At 40.7% G+C, this 21166-nt stretch overlaps 1 protein-coding gene across 1 annotated transcript; it reads left to right on the top strand.

The window, feature by feature from the left end:
- The first annotated feature begins 906 nt into the window (after positions 1 to 906).
- Positions 907 to 17341, top strand: cers2a (ceramide synthase 2a). The gene is made up of 11 exons (XM_034705092.1): positions 907 to 1321; positions 8584 to 8757; positions 8870 to 8987; positions 9219 to 9337; positions 10258 to 10315; positions 10565 to 10615; positions 10761 to 10853; positions 11665 to 11793; positions 12128 to 12234; positions 13047 to 13200; positions 13761 to 17341. The coding sequence occupies exons 2-11, from the start codon at positions 8585 to 8587 to the stop codon at positions 13905 to 13907; spliced, it is 1149 nt and encodes a 382-aa protein (XP_034560983.1). The 5' UTR covers positions 907 to 1321; position 8584; the 3' UTR covers positions 13908 to 17341.
- The last annotated feature ends 3825 nt before the right edge of the window (positions 17342 to 21166 follow it).

Here is a 21166-nt window from a genome sequence, read left to right as displayed (position 1 = left end):
TCAACATGTGGTGTAGGCTTATAAATCTCTGCAGACGCAGAGTCAGTGAAGACCCAGACAACATGTGGATTTACTGCAACAGGACAACTGAACAGAATCATATTTTAGACTCACAGTGTCCAGTTTTCTGTCTACTGGTTCTTATTGAGAAAAAACAACATGTTTACGTGGTCAGGTGTCAGCCAGGAGCGCAACCTGGTCATAATCAGTCCAGCAGTGGAGAAAAAAAGAGACCTGTCACTCAGCCGCAGCCCCCAGCTGAGCGTCTCCGCTGTGTGCAGTCAGCTGATTCATATTGAAACATGCTTCAAACTGAAAACACTTGTTTGGCAGAATTTTGTTAAGTAGTTGTGGTGAACGCTTACAAGACTGCAAGTCAAAGTATTTAGTAAGTTTACAACTGTAATTGAAGTAGATAAATAAAACATGTTTCATATTAATTCATGCTTCATTTGCCTTTATCTTAACATAAGTCCAGCCTATGAGAAAGAACAATGTGTATAATAAATTTGATATTGTTTATTGTAATACAGATTGATTTATTGCTTGTGTTTGTTGTAAAATACATGAGAAGAGGACCTTGAAAAATTAATTGCATTTTAAATCGCAATCACAATATCAAGGAAAATAATCGCAATTAGATTTTTTTCCAAAATCGTTCAGCCCTAGTAGGCCATACAAGTGCCTCTCTGCAGCTGGTGTACTTTCAATTTTCTTTTTTTTTTTTTTGCTTTTGCTCCTAAGTCTACAAGTAAAAAAGCTCAGTGTTTACCATTTACGTTTATTGGAGTTGATTAATGTGGAAATACTCAAATTAAGAATAAGTACATCAAAGACTCGAGCTTAGTGGTGTACAGCTTCCATCTTGTGGCACTAACCACTCCCCATACAAGTAGAGGCTCACGTCACTTAAAATAGCCTGCTCCCAGCACGGTCGACTTTTAACATAGCCTACCACCATAATATTCACTACATCCGTCCAGTTCAATTACCCGGCTGCGAACAAAAAAGCTGCGAGAACTTATCATATACGAAAAAGTGAAAAACGTAACATTAGTTTTACTCCCACAAGAAGAGTTTAGGAGAGAAAGTGCGACACAGCTTTGTTCCTCTGAGAATGTGGCAAACCTGAGGTTAAACTTCAGAAAAGAAGAAGGAGGCGGATTGCAACTTCATTGAACGATCAACAAGTTGTGGAGTGTGTTTGATGGCGAGAACTACATGAAATCCGCTCCACTTCAACAGGAACAGAGGACAAGCAGCAGTCGATTCGACGTGCATTTAAAGGCTCCATTACCTGCCCGCGTGAGAGTGAAGACAGGTAAGTCACCGTTACATGATGCAAGATGAAAGATTGAACAACCTCTTGTTTCGGGCTCCGTTAGAGCCTCAGATGATAGACGTCTCGACATGAACACACATTATTGGGCTGCTATTTTTAGACAGAAATGTGAGAGTGATCGTCTCAGGAGAATTTATGTGAAGTTCTAACCGCGGGATGGTCTGAGTAGAGTCTGCTGTCACACTTTTACTGAAGCTCTGTCGAACCGAGCCATTTGGAGACATTACAATGTATCGCGTAAAGTTTGGATGGCTTACAGGCCTTTGCTTGCGCTGTAGTCGCTGATGTTTGTTTAGTAACACCGCGATAAGAGGAGGGCAGTAATACATTACAACATAACTATCAAAGAGTATCACCATTGACAAAATGCAGAAGTGGAAACCTCATGGTATACGGCTCTTTATAACTGTCATGGAGGTTATAATGAATGCGTAAAGAAGTTTTCGAGCGTAAACCGGAGACATCGCCGCCGGGGAAAGTCCCCCACCCCACTGGCTGACTCACAGGAAGAAGTGTTAACTTGCTCTGCATATTAAATGTTTGAAATGAGTAAAGCCACTTTGGTGTTTGGAAACTTGTTCAAAGCTCCATCTCGCCGCCTGTTCCGCTATGTCCGGGAGACTCCCCGCTTGCGCCATGCACTCAGCCACTCAGCCACTCCCTGCATGAGTCCACGCAAACAGCGTAGAGAGCTGAGACTGACACACACTGCAAAACTTTGAATGGTGAGCCGTACCCTCAAGGCTGATATCAAACAATGGCCTCGAGCTTCACTTGGCACACAGGAACCAGGACTCTCTGACATTAGATACGACTAGCAGAGTTTGTGTCATCGTGTCTTATTTGCATACCTCAACATCACACTTTTGTTTTAACTACTTTATGACAGTGTGGATTTACGAAGACAATAGGCCTTTATATTATGAGCAGCATACATAAGCCCCCATCCTTCCAGTTTGAAGTTAAAAAAGATCTTACCATGTAGGCTTCTGCTTGGCTCTAAAGGTGTCCTCAGGGCTGTAATGATCAGGGTGTGAGACTTTCCCGGTTAAAAGGTGCCTGGGGACTTTTCTCGGAAACAAACACATGTAATGTGTACCTGAAGTGTTACTTATCTGGACACATTGTTTGTGTCCCAGGCCCCTGAAAGCTAACTCTGTATTCAAGCCCTCTATATTGGAATCTTGTCTTTACCAGCCTTTTGCTGGTTAACTGTTGCATACTGTAAATTGAGTGATTAATGTTCAATTATTCTCAGAACTTCCATCCCTGTGCTCGTGCCCATGTACGTGCCCTCAAGCGTAGAATACTAGAAGCCTGTAATGGAACGTTTATTTGAAGTTACATTATGTGAAGTGTTTGATTTAAGATGCTACACCTATGTCATGACAGGAAATGTCAACCTCTGCTGCACATAATTTGACTATAATTTTGCATTTTGACTTTATTTGACTGCGATAGTTAATCACTTATTTACCAGTCAATGTGTATTTAAAAAGTTAACCTCACGAAGAGCAACAGAGGAGAGATCCAGATTTTAGGTAGATGTTATTTAAGCTAAGGCTGCCACAATATCAGTTTTTCACCTCACGATTATCACGGCCCAAAAAAGTTACAATAACAAGCAACCTCATATGGATTGTTGACAAATAAGCCTCAAAAAAGTCATCTTTTAAAAGTATTTCCAGAATGGTTGCAATGCATATTTTTGTGTCTAGAATAATGTGTTCAACAAGGCTTGTTTGAACACATCGCGTTTTTTTAAGTGTTTAAATAGTTGGTTTTTTTTACCCTTTTCTTAACTTGAACACCCAAAAATGTCAGGTGGCGCAGCCAGATATTTGTCAAAATATATGTACTTACCTATCATTTATTCTAACTGAAACTTTTAGTAAGTATCCCTTAGAGTGGTTACAGTGTTTTACACATTTGTATTTTGTGAGTATATTTTTTTTATTTACAATATATATTAGGATTTTTGCATTCTATTGGCCAGGTATAAAATATACATTTTACAGTTTTAGGTATGTTGTACTACCTGACATGGAAAGTGTTACTGTTCACCTATAAGTTGATAAAAGATTTTCTATTATTATTTAAGAGACATCTACAAACCTTTTAACTCAGCCATGACAATTAGTAGGGTCCTCTGAATGATTTCATATGTTGAAGTCCATTATAACTACTACTACTCAAAATCAAAGGTCCATGAGTACGGTGGTGCCACCCTGACATTTGAGAACATGCAAATTGCTGGACAAAAGTTTTTAGATAACCTTAGGTGCCTTAAAACTATTGATATTTATGAAATTATGTTTATTTCAAAGCTCTTATATGTAAAATCATGCCATGGTGTTTTAATTTGAATTTATTATTATTAAAATATATTTTTTATAGTGTTTTAAGTCAGTTCACTTGCTCGCACGGTTGCGCCACCTGACATTTTCAGGGTTTGAGATACTTAAAAATAAAATAAATCTCAATATTTGAATGTACTGAAATTGTATTCAAAATAAGCAGGTTTTATAGAATCAATTGATGTATGTCTTAAAAATAACAAATTATTTCAAAAGAAAATAATGGATTCGGACACAATGACCCATATACCAAACACTGCATATAATGTCAGCAAACTTATTCATAATTTGCTTCTACAGTGCTTGTGAGATGTTCCTGGTCCTCAGGGGTCAGTGCCTACAAAAAATAGTCCAGGGAAAACTGGTGGGCCAGCAAGAGGTGTTATTAGCAGACAACACTGTGCATCACAGTTTGTTTTGGCTGTGTCGCTGCACTACAGTCATGCTGACCCATGCCCACCGCTAAATGCGCCAACAATGCGCAAAGGGCAATGTAGTTAGCTCGAGAAATCGAACAAGTTCTCCAGATCTCCGACCAGTTGAGCATCAATGTGGGCGAGACTACCAAGTCTGACGTACGGAGGCCCCACTTTGTAACCTTCCTTGACTTAAAGGATCTGCTGCTAACAGCTTGGTGCCAGATACCAAAGTACACCTGCAGAGATCTAGTTGGATCCATGTCCTGTCAGGTCAGGGCTGTTTTGGCCCAGACCTGGTGGGAAGGAAGCCTACTTACTATTAGGAAAGTGACGGCTGATCAGTATAAGCATATCAGAGGAAGTTACCAGGCAGGAGATGGTAAGACAGGAAGTAGCAGTTAAATGCAGATGGTAAATAGTGGCTTAGTATTCAGACATTATGAAAGATGGTAACTTTTCTTTCCACTATGAGCTTTGAAGAGGGAAATATGAATAAAAAATAAAAGTGGATGTGAAGTCACTCATTGGTTCCTCTCCAGGAACAACACTGAACCATTAACGCTCCAACCGTGCACTTTGATCTTTCCAAAATCTGTCCTTGAGTTGGAAATAAGTCAACACTAGCTGAGTGGCACACGATTAAATGACATAGTGATGCCAAAGTAGAAGTCAGCCAACCTGGGAACAGATGGAGGACAATACTACAATCATTTTAGTACAGATCATATTGTCAGTTAGAGATTCACAGAAACAGTCTGCACATGCCTGTTGTTTTATGTCCAAGTGGAAGAGCATAAATGGCGTGTGATATGTGCTTTAAGCTAATCTGCAAACACCAGTTTACTGTTCTTTTTTGCAACATTGCATGTGTATTAAGCCGACCAACAGTAGCTTGGCTAACAAAACAAAACGGTTTACTTTAGCTTGCAGCAGTTGCACCAACTGAACCAACATACTTAACTCTAACTGCCACAAATAAACATCTCAGGGCATAGGGATGTTTACTGTGTATAAGCTGTACACACCTGACAACCAGTTTCTTGTAAAGTTGCCTGTTTGGGAATGTATCTCAATCTGCTCTCATGCAATAGAATTGAGCCTTTACAGGAAAAAATGTATCCTTAGAAGTGGGATATACCCCTGAGAACTCCTGCAGCTCCAAGGTTTATAACCAGTTCCCCCAGTTTAACAGAAAAGCTGTATAGTCACTAAAATTGTCATAATTCATTCAAAGACTGAACACAACGCAAGGGCTTGTTGTACATTTCTGACATGAGAGGCGACAGACAAGAGGCACCAGGCTGACTTCAATCCCCACACTGATTAACTTTAAAGGACAGGGTGGTTGATATTTCACCACTGTTGTTTCAAGATGAGGTGATCCATCTTGTAAACTGCTACAAATGCCCAGTTTAAGTGAACCTCCTCTGCTAACAAAGGCAGCAAGCAGGAATTATTGTGCATAGTGAAGTTAAAGCTGGTCAAAGTCCACACACGCAATCCTTGTAAAGGGATCTCTATCAGGAAAACAAATTCGCTCTTTAATGATTTGCTTCATACAAAACTTTGACTGTGGAGGCCAAGGTGCAGCAGTAACATGAGGCAGTATGGTGATTCGAATCTGCTGATCTGTTGTCGTAAAACTCCGCAGGTGACCTAATGTTCTTTAATCATGTACTTACAGCAGCACTGATGTCATAGGTTGTGTGACTGCTGATCCTGTTGCTGTTTCTGGACTCTAATAACAAAGCAGTGAAAATGTCCTGTGGGTCCAGGTGTCTGATGTTGCTCCTTTTTAGTCAGAGCTCAACTTCAGCACTCTAAGTCTCATTGTTAGTCTCTAATTACCCTGAAAGACCTGAAATCTGTGAGCCTGTACTTAATAGCTGTGGTGCTTTAACTAAACTAAGACACTTTGTCATTATATTTGAAAGTTTTTTGAAACTCTAGTGATTGGATGAAACACAAAAATATGAACCTCCATGGTGACACTGTGGAAAAGTCAGGAGCTTACCAAAGTGGATTTAATTCATCCTCTGGTAGGCCTGCAAGATACGAGGAAACCACCACCATTGTTTAGTGTTGTAATCAAGAACACATTAACCGAGACCAAGACATGTCTGAGACCAGAGTGCACCGAGACCAAGACAAGACCAAGACATTTAGGGGTCGAGACTGAGTCAAGACCAAGGCCAAGGCAGGGCAAGACCGAGACAAGACCAAGACCATATATATCAATGAAAAATCATTATGAGAGTTAATAAAATAAAAGACTTCTGTTTATTTTATATTTAAGTTTGCTTTGGAAACTATTGCAAACAAGGTTTGGTTTTGTCTTTGTTGCCTTTCTTTTGACTCCTTAAGTTTAGTTTTTTCTCTTATCACAGTAATGACAGGGACACAGTGCATCAGTGGTGGTCTTGACCGGTCTTGATATAAAATACGGAGTCCGCCCAGTCCGAGACCGAGACAAGACCGAGTAAAAATGCTTTCGATTCTGAGACAAGACAGAGGCCTGAAATAAGCGGCCTCTAGACCAAGACCGGTCTGGAGTACTACAACACTACCCATGTTTACATTACTCTGCGTCTCCTGAATCCAAAATGAGTCCAAAAAAAACAGAAGAGATGGTGACACCCAATACTCTAAGGCTAAAAGACAGCTAGCCGGAGCAACATGTCAAATGATGTAACTGCTAGGACCATGCTGCATCAGATGGGTCAGCTGTATTCAAACTGACTTTGTATCTTTGTCATGTGAACATCACAGGATTAGTTTTTAAGCAGCCTGTTGTGATTGATTAGTTACAATAAATCTCTTTTTGCAGTATAGATGTAAATTTGGTTTGCTTAAGTTCTGGGCATTATACTCTGGGGACCATGAACGCCTGCATGTACAAAGTTGCCAGCCTTTCCATCCTGTAGTCAATCATCCAACAGGGATCTTGAGAATACCATGTGCAGCACATTTCATTGCACTCCACCCAAAAGTTGTCCCTATCTTACCCTTTGGAACCACTGTAGATATTGGGATGCATCATCTGGAAACCACGAATAACTGCACACAATTTTGTGCCATTGGAGTTTATCTTCTTGGGACCGTGGATGTAAAACAACATCATAGCAAAGCATCCTTAAGTTAATGTGAGAAGCATGTGAGGAGCGTGTGTATGCCACAGTGGGAGATTTTAGGAGTCATCATCTTGGGACTATGAATTTCCGTAACAGTGCTTTTGCTTGTTTGGGGATATTTCTTTCAAGAGTGACATTGTTCATTTTCCCATTGATTCAAAAATACTGCTATTAGTTCATAAAGCACTCTGTGGTTTACGAAAGGGCATTAACCCCAGAGCCAAAATCCAGCTCTGATCTGTTTAAGCTTTAAGTTTTATTGCTTTGGAACATATCTATCAAATTGCTTACCTGGCCTTCTGTTATTTGACGCAGCACTGATTAGTGTGGTAATAAAGATAATGCCAGCACATGCGGGGTTATAGATTAGTTGCTCAGAGTTGTGGTGAAAATGACTCGCTCAGGAGAATTTCACAAGAAATCTTGCTCAAGAAATTATCAGTTACTGGCATTCAAATTGTGCAACTTCCTCTGCCTGATTCAGATGTTATGAATTAATAGGCAATTATATAATTATATATTGTAAGAATCAAGAGCAGCTTTCAGTTAAACTGGTGTTAAAAATGTTGTTGATAGTCTTCTTAATCCTCAGAAAATGCCTTCATGTTGACAGTGAGTACAATCATGGCAGCTGATCAAAATGGGATTGGTATTTTAACTCAAGGCTTTATCTGAAACTACTTCCTGTTTAATATTTAATGCACTACATTTACTCTGCACTGTCTTGTTTTAGAGTACAAGCTCTGTTTATGAATTTGTATTCCTTTTAAACTTTAGTGGAGTGACAACTCACCACTCAATTAACTACACCCGGTCCATTATGTAGTTAAAATAAAATGAGTGAAGTGAACATTTTTTAAGGCATTAGGAAAAAAATCCAGACTGAAGTCCAGCTTAAAGCTCTAAATTATTCCTCACTGGTTTTTGTGACTGTGTTGTGTGCAGTGTTACAAAATCCTCCCCTTCGTCATCCCCCCTTTTCATCTGGATCAGGAAGTATCAGATACGATTGCCTGTTGCAGATGCCCAGAGAGATTAATCACCTCCAATCAATACTCATTTTCTCTCAGCCTTCTCTGTTTCCTGTGCTTCCTCTCAGGATATTGTCACAGCTGAGTGCGTTTCTAAATTGATCTAATAACCCTAATGGAATATCTGAAATGGAGATCACAGAGCAGACGCTCTTTTTAGTATTTCTTAATTTCCTTCTAAAAAAAACCCCCAAAAGAACCTAACAAATCTCTCTCTCTCTCTCTCTCTCTCTCTCTCTCTCTCTCTCTCTCTCTCTCTCTCTCTCTCTCTCTCTCTCTCTCTCTCCCTCTGTTTGTGTTTAGGATGTTGTCTCAGCTGAGTGAGATGATATGGGCCGACTGGATTTGGTTCCCTGAAGGCCACGGCTGGGCTGATCTGACGGATCACGACGATGTAGTCTTTCCTAAACCAAGGGACCTCTGGGCCTGTATACCTATTGCTCTGTGCTTCCTGGTCATCAGACAGATATTCGAGAGGTGACTTGTCACTTCTTGTCTTGCCCAAGTGTCTTTTTTCTTTTCTTTTTTTTTTTTACCTAAACTGCTTCATAAACAATATTTTCCATCCTGTTTGATTTCGTCTTCACAGGACGGTAGCGCTTCCTATCGCCTCCCTGCTGGGAGTGACTGACAAGCAGCGTGTTCGTGCTTCTCCAAATCCTGTCATGGAGTCTTATTTCTGCAGCACATCAAAGAATCCCACACAGGTAACCATCCTGCACACTTCAGCAAACCAGCACTGCCTCATACATACTGTGTGTCCTTTGGCAACAGCACAGCTTGAGCCAAATCAGAATGCACAGGTGTTCAAAAGTGATTTCAAAATGGGAATTAATCACACCTTTTATGTGACCAGCGAGCTGCCATCGTTTTATGACTGCAAACATCACAGCCAGCAGTAACCTTTCCCTCTTTTCCTGTGCTGCTTCTGTTGTCAGAGCTCTTTAGAGAGTTTAAGTAAACAGACGGGCTGTTCAGTGCGGCAGGTCCAGAGGTGGTTCAGGCGGCGGAGGAACCAGGACCGGCCAAGCAAGCTCAAAAAGTTTCGGGAAGCGAGGTAACAACACATATACTTTGTCTGTTTTAAAGGCCTGTGATCATAGCTTGGATGTCAAAAAAGCTTTCTTCCACTTATCTTGAATGTTTCCCCATTTTTAGTTCAGAATTTTTCAGTAATCATGTCGTTTTATAACAAATTCCAGATTCTTAAAAGCAGAATTTCCATAGTTTTGGGTCGGGATATTGTTAAAGTTACTTATTAGGGGTGCCATTGGCCTAGCGGTTTAAGCGTGTCCATCATATGGAGGCTATAGTCCTCGTTGCAGCGGTCATGGGTTTGACTCCCTGCCTGGACCATTTGCAGCATGTCTTCACCTACTCTCCACTCCCCACATTTCCTCTCTCTTCAGCTGTCCAATCAAATAAAGGCAAAAATGCCCCAAAAATATATATATATATACAAAAATGTTTCACAAATTCGATTTTTTTTATTTTAGGCATCATGCAAATGTATCTTTGAAATACAAAATAATTTAGAGTTTATTTTAAAAGTATAATGCAACTACAGAATATATCAAAGTAGATTTTTGTATATTGTCTTATGCCGGCGAATGGATACAACATCAGCAGCATACCAGGTTTCAACACGTACACACCCGTACACTGGAGCAAACATTTCTCATCTTTGGTTGGAAAAGAATCTGCAGTGATAGGAAATGTACCGTACAGTCATGCCAAAAAGTGCAAAAGTATGTAAGCCACATGGACAGTCATCCAGGTGTTTCCCATCAGCTGTTAGAGGGAGTTTTGCTCCAAGTGAGGGTGATTCATTTTTTAAATTTGTTTTCATTATCATTCATTCGTTCATTACCTTTATTACCATTATCCAGGTTGATGACTTTTGAAGACTGTATTTGTAGCTGTGTCGTGATGTTAACCTCAAACTGTATTTCTGAGCTGCTGTGCATTCTCTTACAGTTGGAGATTTACCTTTTACCTTCTTGCTTTCTTTGCTGGCCTGGCAGCCCTTATTGACGTGAGTACTCTAACACAACCTGGAAATTTAAAACTTGTTTATTGATCTTTTTGCATTTTGTTCAACTGCATGCTTCACAAAAGTCATTTGTAGAAACACAAACCCCTGACATTGAGACTGTTTGATGCCACACAAACATTGTCTTCCATTTTCTTGTTCTTGTTTGTTCTTGTTTGAGCAGCAGAGTGCTTGTGGTATTTTTCTGGACACTTGCACCCTCATTAATATCAAGTATGTCTCTCCTCTCAGAAACCATGGTTTTATGATATGAAGCGGATGTGGGACGACTTCCCGAAAATGGTACGCCTGCTCTAAAATCTGCAAGTTATATCCATTATGCGTTGAACTAGCTTCCCTTCCCTTTTTCCTGTTTAGTTATTTGTACATTGCTAACTTAAGGAGGAAATAACTGTAATTCTCATAGCTTCTTCTTCGTTTCTTCTAGCCTCTGTTGCCTTCACAGTACTGGTACTACATGATCGAGCTGGGCTTCTATGTCTCCCTTCTTGTCAGTGTAGCATCAGATGTCAAACGTAAGGTAAGTGATGCAGCGCTTTCTCCTTAACTTTGTTATCTGTTGACTATAAAGCCCCTCAGAAACCATCCCATCAAGTGAGATCACTCACTGGAAATAATGAGAATGATCTTTATTGTTGTGAGTGTATTTTGAGGTTATAGATATTGATTTCTCCCCTGTTAAGATGCCCAGGCTGTATGCGTTGCATTGAGTGAAGCTGTCAGCATTCACGGAGCCATTAAAGATAATGTTCAATTGCACCCACCCAGTCCATTTAAGGGGAGTCAAGTCTAAACTAAGCTGTGACTCCATGTCCAAGATGTAGCGTGTGGAGCTGTCCTGTGAGTTAAAATATGACTAGAGCTCTGTTGGGCGGGGGGGATCACACTTCAGGAAGACAGACAGGCTGCCCTTTTTCTGCAACAGGTCTAAACATTGTAAAAGGTGGCCGACCTTCAAGCCTGTCAGAAATCTGTGAGGCCTCCTCTCTGTGCTAAGTTCTGTTTTATAACAGCAGCTTACGCAAATGCAAGAGCTAAATCTTTAAAACCAAAACAAAGGTTTCCTGGTCTCTGTGTCGAAACCAGCAAAAAGTTACAAAATCAACCGTCACATTAGAGAAGCAAAGTTTCCTTTGTGCCCCTGTATGTGGACGTAGTTTATTTTTATAAGCACCGTGCTGTATAATCTGCTGTGCGGAGAGTTAATCATTTGTAACATCTCTCAGACACAGACTGTCGATTAGTGACCAATCTCTGCAGCCTGATCAATAAGTCACTAAACATTGTTTCACACCCCCCATTCTGTCTCGTGTCTTCTTTTCCCTCTGCAGGATTTCAAAGAGCAGATAATTCACCATGTAGCCACCATCTCCCTTATTAGTTTCTCCTGGTTGGTCAACTACATCCGGGGAGGAACTCTGATTATGGTCGTGCACGATGCCTCTGACTACCTGATGGAGGTACGGAAGCATGCATGGGTTTTAATGTTTTGTTTTTTTTTCATTTGTAATCAGCGCATTGGTCTATTAAACTTTTTTCATGTTAGTACAACATAGAAGTATTAAGCAAACAAACCCCAGGATGCATCATTGAAACACACGTTCTGCTCCTGTGTCCTTACAGTGAAGAATAGCTGAGTAACTTGATGATGATGATGATGATGATGATGATGATGATGATGATGATGATGTTAAGTTTAAACAAGTGTCCACCTCACACAGTTCACTGTCTGCCCTCTAGAGGTAAACGAGTGGAACTCTGATTTAACTCTGGTCACTTTGTCTTTCATTCCAGTCAGCTAAAATGTTCAACTATGCAGGATGGAGGAAAACCTGCAACTTCATGTTCATATTGTTCGCTGCAGTTTTCATCATCACACGCCTTGTAATCCTTCCCTTCTGGTAAAGACTCAGACTTCTTCATCCTATTTGCTGTATCTGTTAAGACTTCCTCATGCTCTGTACAACATTGCACACGTTTTGGCTCGATGCACATATTTTTAAAAGTGCAGTGTTGACCATTGCTAGTATTTTTTGATAACCTTTATCTACATTATAATGAACATGTGCATTGCAGTTTATTTTGAGTCAATCCCACACACACTAACATAACGTGTACAGCCATTGAGACTTAATCCACTGTTAAATTCTCTTTGGTCCAGCCTGAACAATGTTTTTCAACCTATTTTGTAATTAAGTGACCTAAATATTTGTAATTCTCTTTTTTAGTTTTATAAGTTTGTTGGCAAAAAAAGTTTGAATTACAACAGTTGCATAATTTTTAGGGTAGTATTTTTTCCACTACTGTAGATGCAACATTGACAGTATGCTGCCGCCCACCCTACATGCCATCACTCAACAAATCCAGTAAAGAAAAGAGAAGATAGTGCAAGCGGGGGTGTTCATGACATACCGTCCCAGCTTCCAGCTGGTTACAAAGAGACAAAGGAATTTGCTCAGTAAAAAGCAGTCTTACTGTATCAAGCAACATGTTCTTGATGTTTATTATAAAGCAACATGCCCTCCTGAATATGTCAGCTTATCTGTTATGAATTGTGACATGCACTGGATCATTTTGCACAAATTTCATGTTTTCTGTAAATACAACAACGGACACATTGTGCACAGTCCTGGCGCCTCTCAATGGGCTTTTGATGGCGAGTGTAGGTGGCTCTGACTGGACTCTCTGTTCTGCCTTTGTCCTCTCGTCTCAGGATCATATACACAACGTTGGTGTACCCTCTGACCCTCTACCCTACCTTCTTTGGCTTCTACTTCTTCAACGGGCTTATGCTCGTGCTGCAGACACTGCACATCTTCTGGGCCGCCCTCATCTTGCGCATGGTTGTCAAGTTCCTACCGGGCAATGTATGAAACATTACTTTTACATAACCACTCTGACATAAAACCTCTGACTGTGTTAAAAGATGGATGACATTACAAATCCTCTATAGTGAAGCCAAAATGTTTAAAGCTCCTAAAGTCCTAAACTCCACCTCCTCCATGTTAACAGAAGGGAAATGAGTCAAACTCTAACATCATTTTACCTACACTACCAGTCAAAAGTTTGGAAACACCTTCTCATTCAAGAGTTTGTTTTTATTTTAATTATTTGAAACACTGTAGATTAATACCAAAGAAATCAAAGCTATGAAAGAACATATATAGAATTATTTAATTAACAAAAAAAGTTTTAAACAAACCAGAATATGTGCAGGTGCAAAACATTGATATCATGGCTCCACTAGCCAACCCCTACTGCACAGGCTCTTGCTCCTTATACACAAGATACCAGCCCCTCTCACAGGATATTTCGGCTTTGTTTTTGTACAGTAGGAGAAGGAGTACACACGTCATCTACCTTTTATATACAGTCAATGCTTAAACCAACTACTACAGGAATAACACCTTTTTTTCTTACCTGATAGGAAATTGTGGAGGACGAGCGGAGTGACAAAGAGGAGACAGAGTCAGAAGATGAAACCGAAAATCGCGAGCAGAGGGGAAAATCTAGAAACGGCCATGTGCAGAACGGCCACACCCCCCTCAACAACAACCACCGTAAGGCAGACTGATGGGACTGTGACAGGGAGGAGAGGAGACTGTGTGAGGGGAGTCACATGTGGCCTTCTCTTGAAAGCCAAAGAATGGGAGCATGGCATGTGAAAGAGGCAGCAGGCAGCACACTTACATACACACTTACACCTATGCAATCCTTCCTTGACCTCTGGATAGCTTCACCTCTGAGGATTTTTGTACCAGACTACGATGGAGAACCGCTCTGGTCTGCTTGGGAGCGGAGTGGTTTTCTTGTTACCTACGCTTTATCGTCCTCCCTTCTCTTCCTTAGTCTGGTTTTGCCCTTCTTGTGCTGTTGGCCAAGTCACCATGTGCCTAATCTGCCTGCTTGTAGCTTTAAGTTTTGTTACTGGACAAGTTTTAATGAGATGCTGCCAGGACAGCCCTTAAATCCGACTGATTTCTCTTGCTGTTAATAACCACACAGCGGCATCATGCGGAGAAGAGGCATTGCCTTTCCTTTGGACCATAATTAGATTCATCCACAGACTTGAGTGTTAACAATGAAATTCTGCAGGTTAGTTTTTGAAACTGCCATTTAGTCACTTTGGCCCTTGCCATATATTTGTTCAGGTAATGTTTAAAAATAAATCATTAGAAGGTAAATAATGTGTTTTGTAACAGTGTGAATAGCTATCTTGTCGGGGGCAATTGCCCCTGGTAGGGTTTCCCATGGCAAACGGGTCCTAGGTGAGGGGACAGAAAATGTTGGGCCCAAGACACCTGATGGAGAAAACCACCAAGAACAAGTTCACCCTGTCCAGAGGGTCACCGGAGCCCCACCCTGGAGCCAGGCCTTGCTCCGCCGAAGCAAAAACTTGGGCATTGTAGAAGTTCATTGAGACCATGGAGCGCGACTTTCAGCCGGCCTCGAAGAAATTCTGGCAAACTGTCCAACAGCTTAGGAAGGGGAAGTAGCCCTCTGTCCGCACTGTCTACAGTGTGGATGGGGAGCTGCTGACCTCGACTGAGCGAAGTCGGGCAGTGGAAGGAATACTTCAAGGATCTCCTCAATTCCACCAACATGCACTCCGAGGAGGAAGCAGAGCCAGGGGACTTGAAGGTGGGCTCATTCATCACTGGGGCTAAGCTCGCTGAGGCAGTTAAACAATTCTGCACTGGCAAAGCCCCGGGGATGGATGAGATCCGCCCTGAGTTCCTCGAGGCTCTGGATGTTGTAGGGCTGTCCTGGTTGACACACCTCTGCAACATTGCATGGACATCAGGGACAGTGCCTCTGGAGTCGCAGACTGGGGTGGTGGTCCTCTTTTTTAAGGAAGGGGGACCAGAGGGTGTGTTCCAACAATAGGAGGATAGTCTACTCCAGGGTGCGGGAGAGGAGAGTCTGCTGATGGTTGTACTTTAGATTCAGCAGGATCATTGGGGTTTTCGTCCTGGCCGTGGAACACTGGACCAACTCTCTACCCTCGCGAGGGTACTGGAGGGGGCGTGGTAGTTTGCCCAACCAGTCCACATGTGCTTTGTGGATTTGGAAAAGGCTTATGACCGTGTCCCCCGAGGTATCCTGTGGGGGTGCTCCGGGAATATGGAGTAGATGGCCTATTGTTATGGGCTGTTCAATCTCTGTATTGTCGGAACCAGAGTTTGGTTTGCATTGCCGGCAGTAAATCAAATGTGTTCCCTGTTGGGGTTGGACTCTGCCAAGGCTGCCCTCTGTTCACAACATTTTATGGACAGAATTCCCAGGCGCAGCCAAGTGGTGGAGGGTGTCATGTTCGGTGACCTTAGGATCCCATCTCTGCTTTTTGCAGATGATGTGGTCCTATCGGCTTCATCAAGCAGTGACCTCCAGCTCGCACTGGTACGGTTTGCAGCCGAATGTGAAGCGGCAGGGACGAGGATCAGTACCTCCAAGTCTGAGGCCATGGTTCAAGCCCTGAAAAGGGTGGATTACCAGAGGGAAGAGAGTTTTTGCCCCAAGTGGAGTTTAAGTATCTCGGGTTCTTGTTCATGAGTGAGGGGAAAATGGGCAGAGGGATCGGGGGAGCGTCTGCAGTGATGCAGATGCTGTACCGGTCTGTTGTGGTGAAGAGAGAGCTGAGCCTGAAGGCAAAGCTGTCAATTTAACGGTCAATCTATGTCCCAACCCTCACCTCTCGTCACAAGTAGTGGGTAGTGATCGATAGAACAAGATCCCGAATACAAGCGGCCGAAATGAGATTTCTCTGCAGGATGTCTGGGCTCGGCCTTAGAGATAGGGTCAAGAGCTTAGACAACCAGGAGAGGCTCAAAGTAGAGCCGCTGCTCCTCCGCATTGAGAGGAGCCAGGTGAGGTGGTTCAGGCATCTAGTAAGGGTACCTCCTGGACGTCTCCCTGGGGAGGTGTTTGGGGCATGTCCGTCTGGGAGGAGACCCCGGAGCAGACCAAGGACACGATGGCGAGATTATACCTCTTAGCTGGCCTTGGAACACCTCTGTATCCTCCCAGAGGAGCTTGTGGAAGTGGCTGGGAAGAGGAGTGTCTGGGATCCCCTGCTGAGACTGCTGCCCCCGCGACCTGGACTCGGACAAGCCATAGAAGATGGATGGATGGATAAAAGTGAGAGAATGAAAGATGGTGCTACAACTGCCCCGGTCTGTTCAAACGTTCCTTTTGTTGGAGTTTGTCTTAAATGCTTAGCCTTTTAAGAAGCAGAGCACACAGAAGATTTCAGTTTGTAAAGTGTAAACAGTGTTTTGTTTATGCACAATAGCCTTTTTTTAGTTGTCTGATTTTACTTTGATTTGTGTTTTATATGTTTCCGGCCCAGTTGACCGTTAAAGTTTGGGAGCAAATCAGTTTGAGTGTATCTCAAATCACTCAATAATTGTTTATGGATTCTTCATGGGCTGGAAGAGTCAACAGCATTTCCATTCAGTGTTGTTTTTTCCCATCCATCCAAAAAGATGCACTTTACGGTTTTCACAAAAGATCAGCATTGACCTCATATCTTACAAACAAGCTTTGTGATAGTGTTTGGTTCAAAGTCAAACCTGATTTCGTTTAGAAAGGTTTGCAGTATAATTTAAAATTTGTTTTATATTTATTCTCAGAATTTTAATCAGCCCAAGATCCTCCTCTTTGTCAGTGTTTATGTCAAAAGAAAAAAAGTAAAGAGGTAAAAAACTGAAACACCAAAGTTTACATTTTCTACTTGACTTTGTAATTTCAAGTGCCTACATCATTTCAAGTGTTAAATGTCCCTTTGTCTTTGTATCTGGCGTCTTTGTGTCCCAACACATCAACACTTTTTGCACTATAATGCTCTGGGCCTTAAAATTCCCCATACGCTTGGCTCACCCACAAATCACCTGCAGCTCCCACTGCAGAGCTCTGCTTCTACAGAAAGTGTTTTTACTGTGCGTTTATGTGTTCCTGAGATGTAAAATTGTAATGACCATGATGATAAAGATAATTGTGAATGACTGACTTTTCCTGGTCTTTCTTTGATCGGATATGTTCACTTTAAGTTAGTTAAAACCCCTGTGAGGAGTTTCTAGCTGGTTATGGAACAGATGGATATTAATACTGATTTCTCTACATGACATAATAAAGCTAAAAAGACTAACAGGGACAAGATTATTTTTTTTCTGTATTGTTGTCAATGCCTAAAACCACTGCTGCTTGTTATGAGTCAGATAAAATGATCATCAGCATGCAACCAAACAGCCCCTTATATTTTCACGGCAAATATTCTCAATGGGTGACACATTTGAAAAACCAATATGCAATTTTTTGTTTAAAAAAAAAACCATGTGAAAAAGCAGAAGAGATAAAAAAAAGTCTGCTTTGTCCACAGGGGGGTGCCAAAAGCCATAAAGTTGAAGTTCCTGACAGGAGCTTTAACATTCAAGTTCTAAATCAAGCTGATTGAACCCCTATAACCTTCATTTATGGTTAGACGTGATAATCGGCTTGATCAATATATTTGTTGACAGAATATTATCTGGCAACAGGTAACTATGTGATTATTTTTTCTGACGTGATAGCTCTCGATCCACAATAGATACAAAAGACAAAAAAGGCATTGAAAGACTATCTGTAGAAAATTAGGATCTCCTTTTTGAGAAGCATTTTTTTGTTTTTAAACCATTAAATGATGAGTGAACTTTCCAATAATGACGTATGAAAAATGACATGCACCTAAATTATACCTTTATATAAGGTATATCAATCTGGCTCTATTTATAGAGCACCTTTCAAACAAATCAAATGCAATTCAAAGTGCTTTACAGCAACTGAAAAAAATCTATTTAAAATGTATAACGACTAAACATAAAACAGAAATGCATTTAAAAGTAAAGATTTATGCACACCAATTGCAATACATCTATATAAATAAACAACAAAGGGAAATAGTTAAGAAATAAGTGAATAAGAGATAAAACATGACTAGTTAAGACAATAAAAAGGTAAAGATAAAAGTCAAAAGTTTGTTAGACAAGAAGAATGGTTAGAGTGAGTTAGAAATAAACAAAACAATAGAATATTTAAATAAATATAAAGTGACATTGAAATGATAAATTATAAGAAGTGATAAAAAACCCTATGTAAAAGATTAACTAGATGGGTCTTTAATTTGCTTTTAAAAGTCTCAAATGCCTTAAAAACCAGCAAAATCATTTTAAAATCAATACGAAAAGAAAAAGGCAGCCAATCTAAAGACTTGATAATAGGCTTAATGTGGGCTCTCCTATATATAACATGTAAATCATATTTGTCATTACAGGCTGGAATCAGAACATTTTTGGCATGTTTGGTTGAGAAAATAAGAAATTCATTTGGAATCTAGCTTGATTGATTGTGTCATATGTAATCAGTTAAAGCTCCTGTAAGAAGATTTTAGCTGGTTTTGAAATGGACTGCATATTGTTACCTCTTTATGACCTTCAAAAGCAATTGAGGCTATAATAGCTTTGAGTAATTGAGATAATAGGCACTTTGTCCACAGGGGGCGCCTAAATCAACGCAAACCCAAGTATCCTCACAGGATCCTTAAGCTTACTGTTTATGACTAAGTAAACCTCTCCAAATGTTTAAGTATATTGATCTTTTGTAAAACAGGAGCCAATGGAGAATCATTCATGCATGCATTAAACGACCACAAGTCATGCATTAGCAAAGCTTTAATTCAGTGTTTGAGTTGCATCTGCTTTTATTACACGTTATCTTCTTTCCTACTTTTTAACTCCTGTATTAAATGAAACATTATCTTAATCACATACCACTTTAACATTTTGACAATGAGGGTAATTTTGCGTCTTGGAGTGTGTGTATCCCAAAGGGAATGATAATTTTGTTGTCATGTTTCCGGAGCTGACAAATGTACCTCTTCATAAAAACTCTGCCTCAGAGATATTGTATCAGAGTGGAAGTGGAGCAGATCCAGCCTGGCACGATGAGCCCCATCCATCAGTGCTGCGAGTGTAGAGTAGACCTGAAGGCACCATAGGGCCATTAGAATATCAGATGGCATGGGCAGCTGCACCTGGCTGGCACACTTTTAGAGGCCGAGTGTTGCCAAAAATGTTTTTATAATTATCACAAAGTGGAAAAAGTTGGACTTTATTCAGAGTGATGATCCTATTCATCCATTTTTTAAGAGAAACTAGGTCTTGTTCTTTTTCTTTCCTCCACCACTTTCTCTCACAGTATTTTGGATACTGTGTAAAAAGGCCTTCTTGGCTAATTACAGATGGAGTGGGATCACTTTACCCCTACACTGTTCTTGTCACTGCCAACCTCACTGTTACAATCTCCATTTTAAAGCGGCTGGGTCAATTTCCATCCTCTACAGTTTAATTGCTAATGCATCTCCTGTTTCTCCTGCTCCATCATCTGAGCTTTCCTATCCACCCTCCCCTCCTCCTCCTCTTCCTCACCTATAACCAGTCCTCTTCCTCAAATCTTTGCTTCTCCTTTCTCATTACATCTCGCCTCCTTCCTGTGCTGCCATTTGTTGTGTAACAGATAACCACATTGTCGCCCAAGGTGCTTGAGTTAATTGTGATGTGTAGACGAGTTGGTGACAGTGATGAAGGTCCCTCTGACAGGTCAACAAAAGCTTCTGGGTGTTTGATTCACATGTGAACTGTGTAGACTGTTATTCAATTCCTGCTTAAGTATTAATAAAGGCTTTACACACCGGGGGGAGGTTGCAAGGTGCAAGTGTGCTCTTGTGTTTCTAGCATGTGTGTGTGTGTGTGTGTGTGTGTGTGTGTGTGTGTGTGTGTGTGTGTGTGTGTGTGTGTGTGTGTGTGTGTGTGTGTGTGTGTGTGTGTGTGTGTGTGTGTACAGGAGTTAATTTGTGGGCTGCTCATTTTTCCTGTGATGATCATGAGAGGAGCAGGGACAGTAAAGACTTTGGTAACTTAGACCGTCTTAGGTAACTCAGAGGAAGCTTGGAAGGAACCAAGACCTCAGTGCAATGACAGCCCCTCAAAGGTTTGGATGGATGTTGGACAGAGTCTGTAGAAACATACAGCTAGATCACTGTTTACAGCACAGAATGGTGAGTTTGAAGTGATATCCTTATATTTATCTATAATATGCGTTACTCTTTTTCAAATTAAGGTCACTGAGAATTTGTTTTTGTAACTTATTTTGACTTGTTTTATAAGGGTAATGCTCAATTTGACTTAAATTAAAGCATATCTGCTGTTTTGGGGGACTCTGTGCTTTTTCCCTGCAAATGATGAAGAAATGGTAAGTGTTTATTAATTTGTCCCATATCAATATATTTCAACTGACAGGACTACTTCATGAATTGAATAATTATTCAGAGTTTATTTGGATTATTCTGAATAATTTGTGAACATCTTTTAGTTCCTGAAAAATTGAGCGTTTGCACAATTCTCTGTGATGTCTGACCGCAAACAAAATTTTTATTTTGTACAGTTACAGAATCAGATAACAGTGTTGTTTTGTTTAAGACCAGACATTATTTCAAGACCATTTAATCAATCACGTTTAAAAAAGTTCTCAATTTTTTATTTCACTGGATGGTGACCTGTGCTCAATTCATGTATCCTAAAAGGTTCTTAATGTGAAAGTTATTAAAGAGGAACTAGACCTTTTTTATTTGTTTATGTTGCAAGTTTCAGGGAGAACAACTTTTTAAGTTACCATGACGGCAGAAGATTGAAACTTCTGAAGAAAGGGCATTTAATGCTGAATAGCTGACTACTACTGCTGATCTAACATAAAAGTTAGATATAAGTAATGTATGAAGATGATTGATATATTGTGGAAAAA

This window comes from Notolabrus celidotus, chromosome 16 (genome assembly GCF_009762535.1).
Source record: "Notolabrus celidotus isolate fNotCel1 chromosome 16, fNotCel1.pri, whole genome shotgun sequence".
Lineage (NCBI taxonomy): Eukaryota > Metazoa > Chordata > Actinopteri > Labriformes > Labridae > Notolabrus > Notolabrus celidotus.
This window is presented reverse-complemented; position numbering and strand designations above follow the sequence as displayed.

Coding starts and splice junctions, on each gene's coding strand:
- cers2a (XM_034705092.1), top strand. CDS start 8,585: ATGTTGTCTCAGCTGAGTGAGATGATATGGGCCGACTGGATTTGGTTC. Junction 10,616..10,760: donor GGGACGACTTCCCGAAAATG/GTACGCCTGCTC, acceptor CGTTTCTTCTAG/CCTCTGTTGCCTTCACAGTA. Junction 12,235..13,046: donor CTTGTAATCCTTCCCTTCTG/GTAAAGACTCAG, acceptor CTCTCGTCTCAG/GATCATATACACAACGTTGG.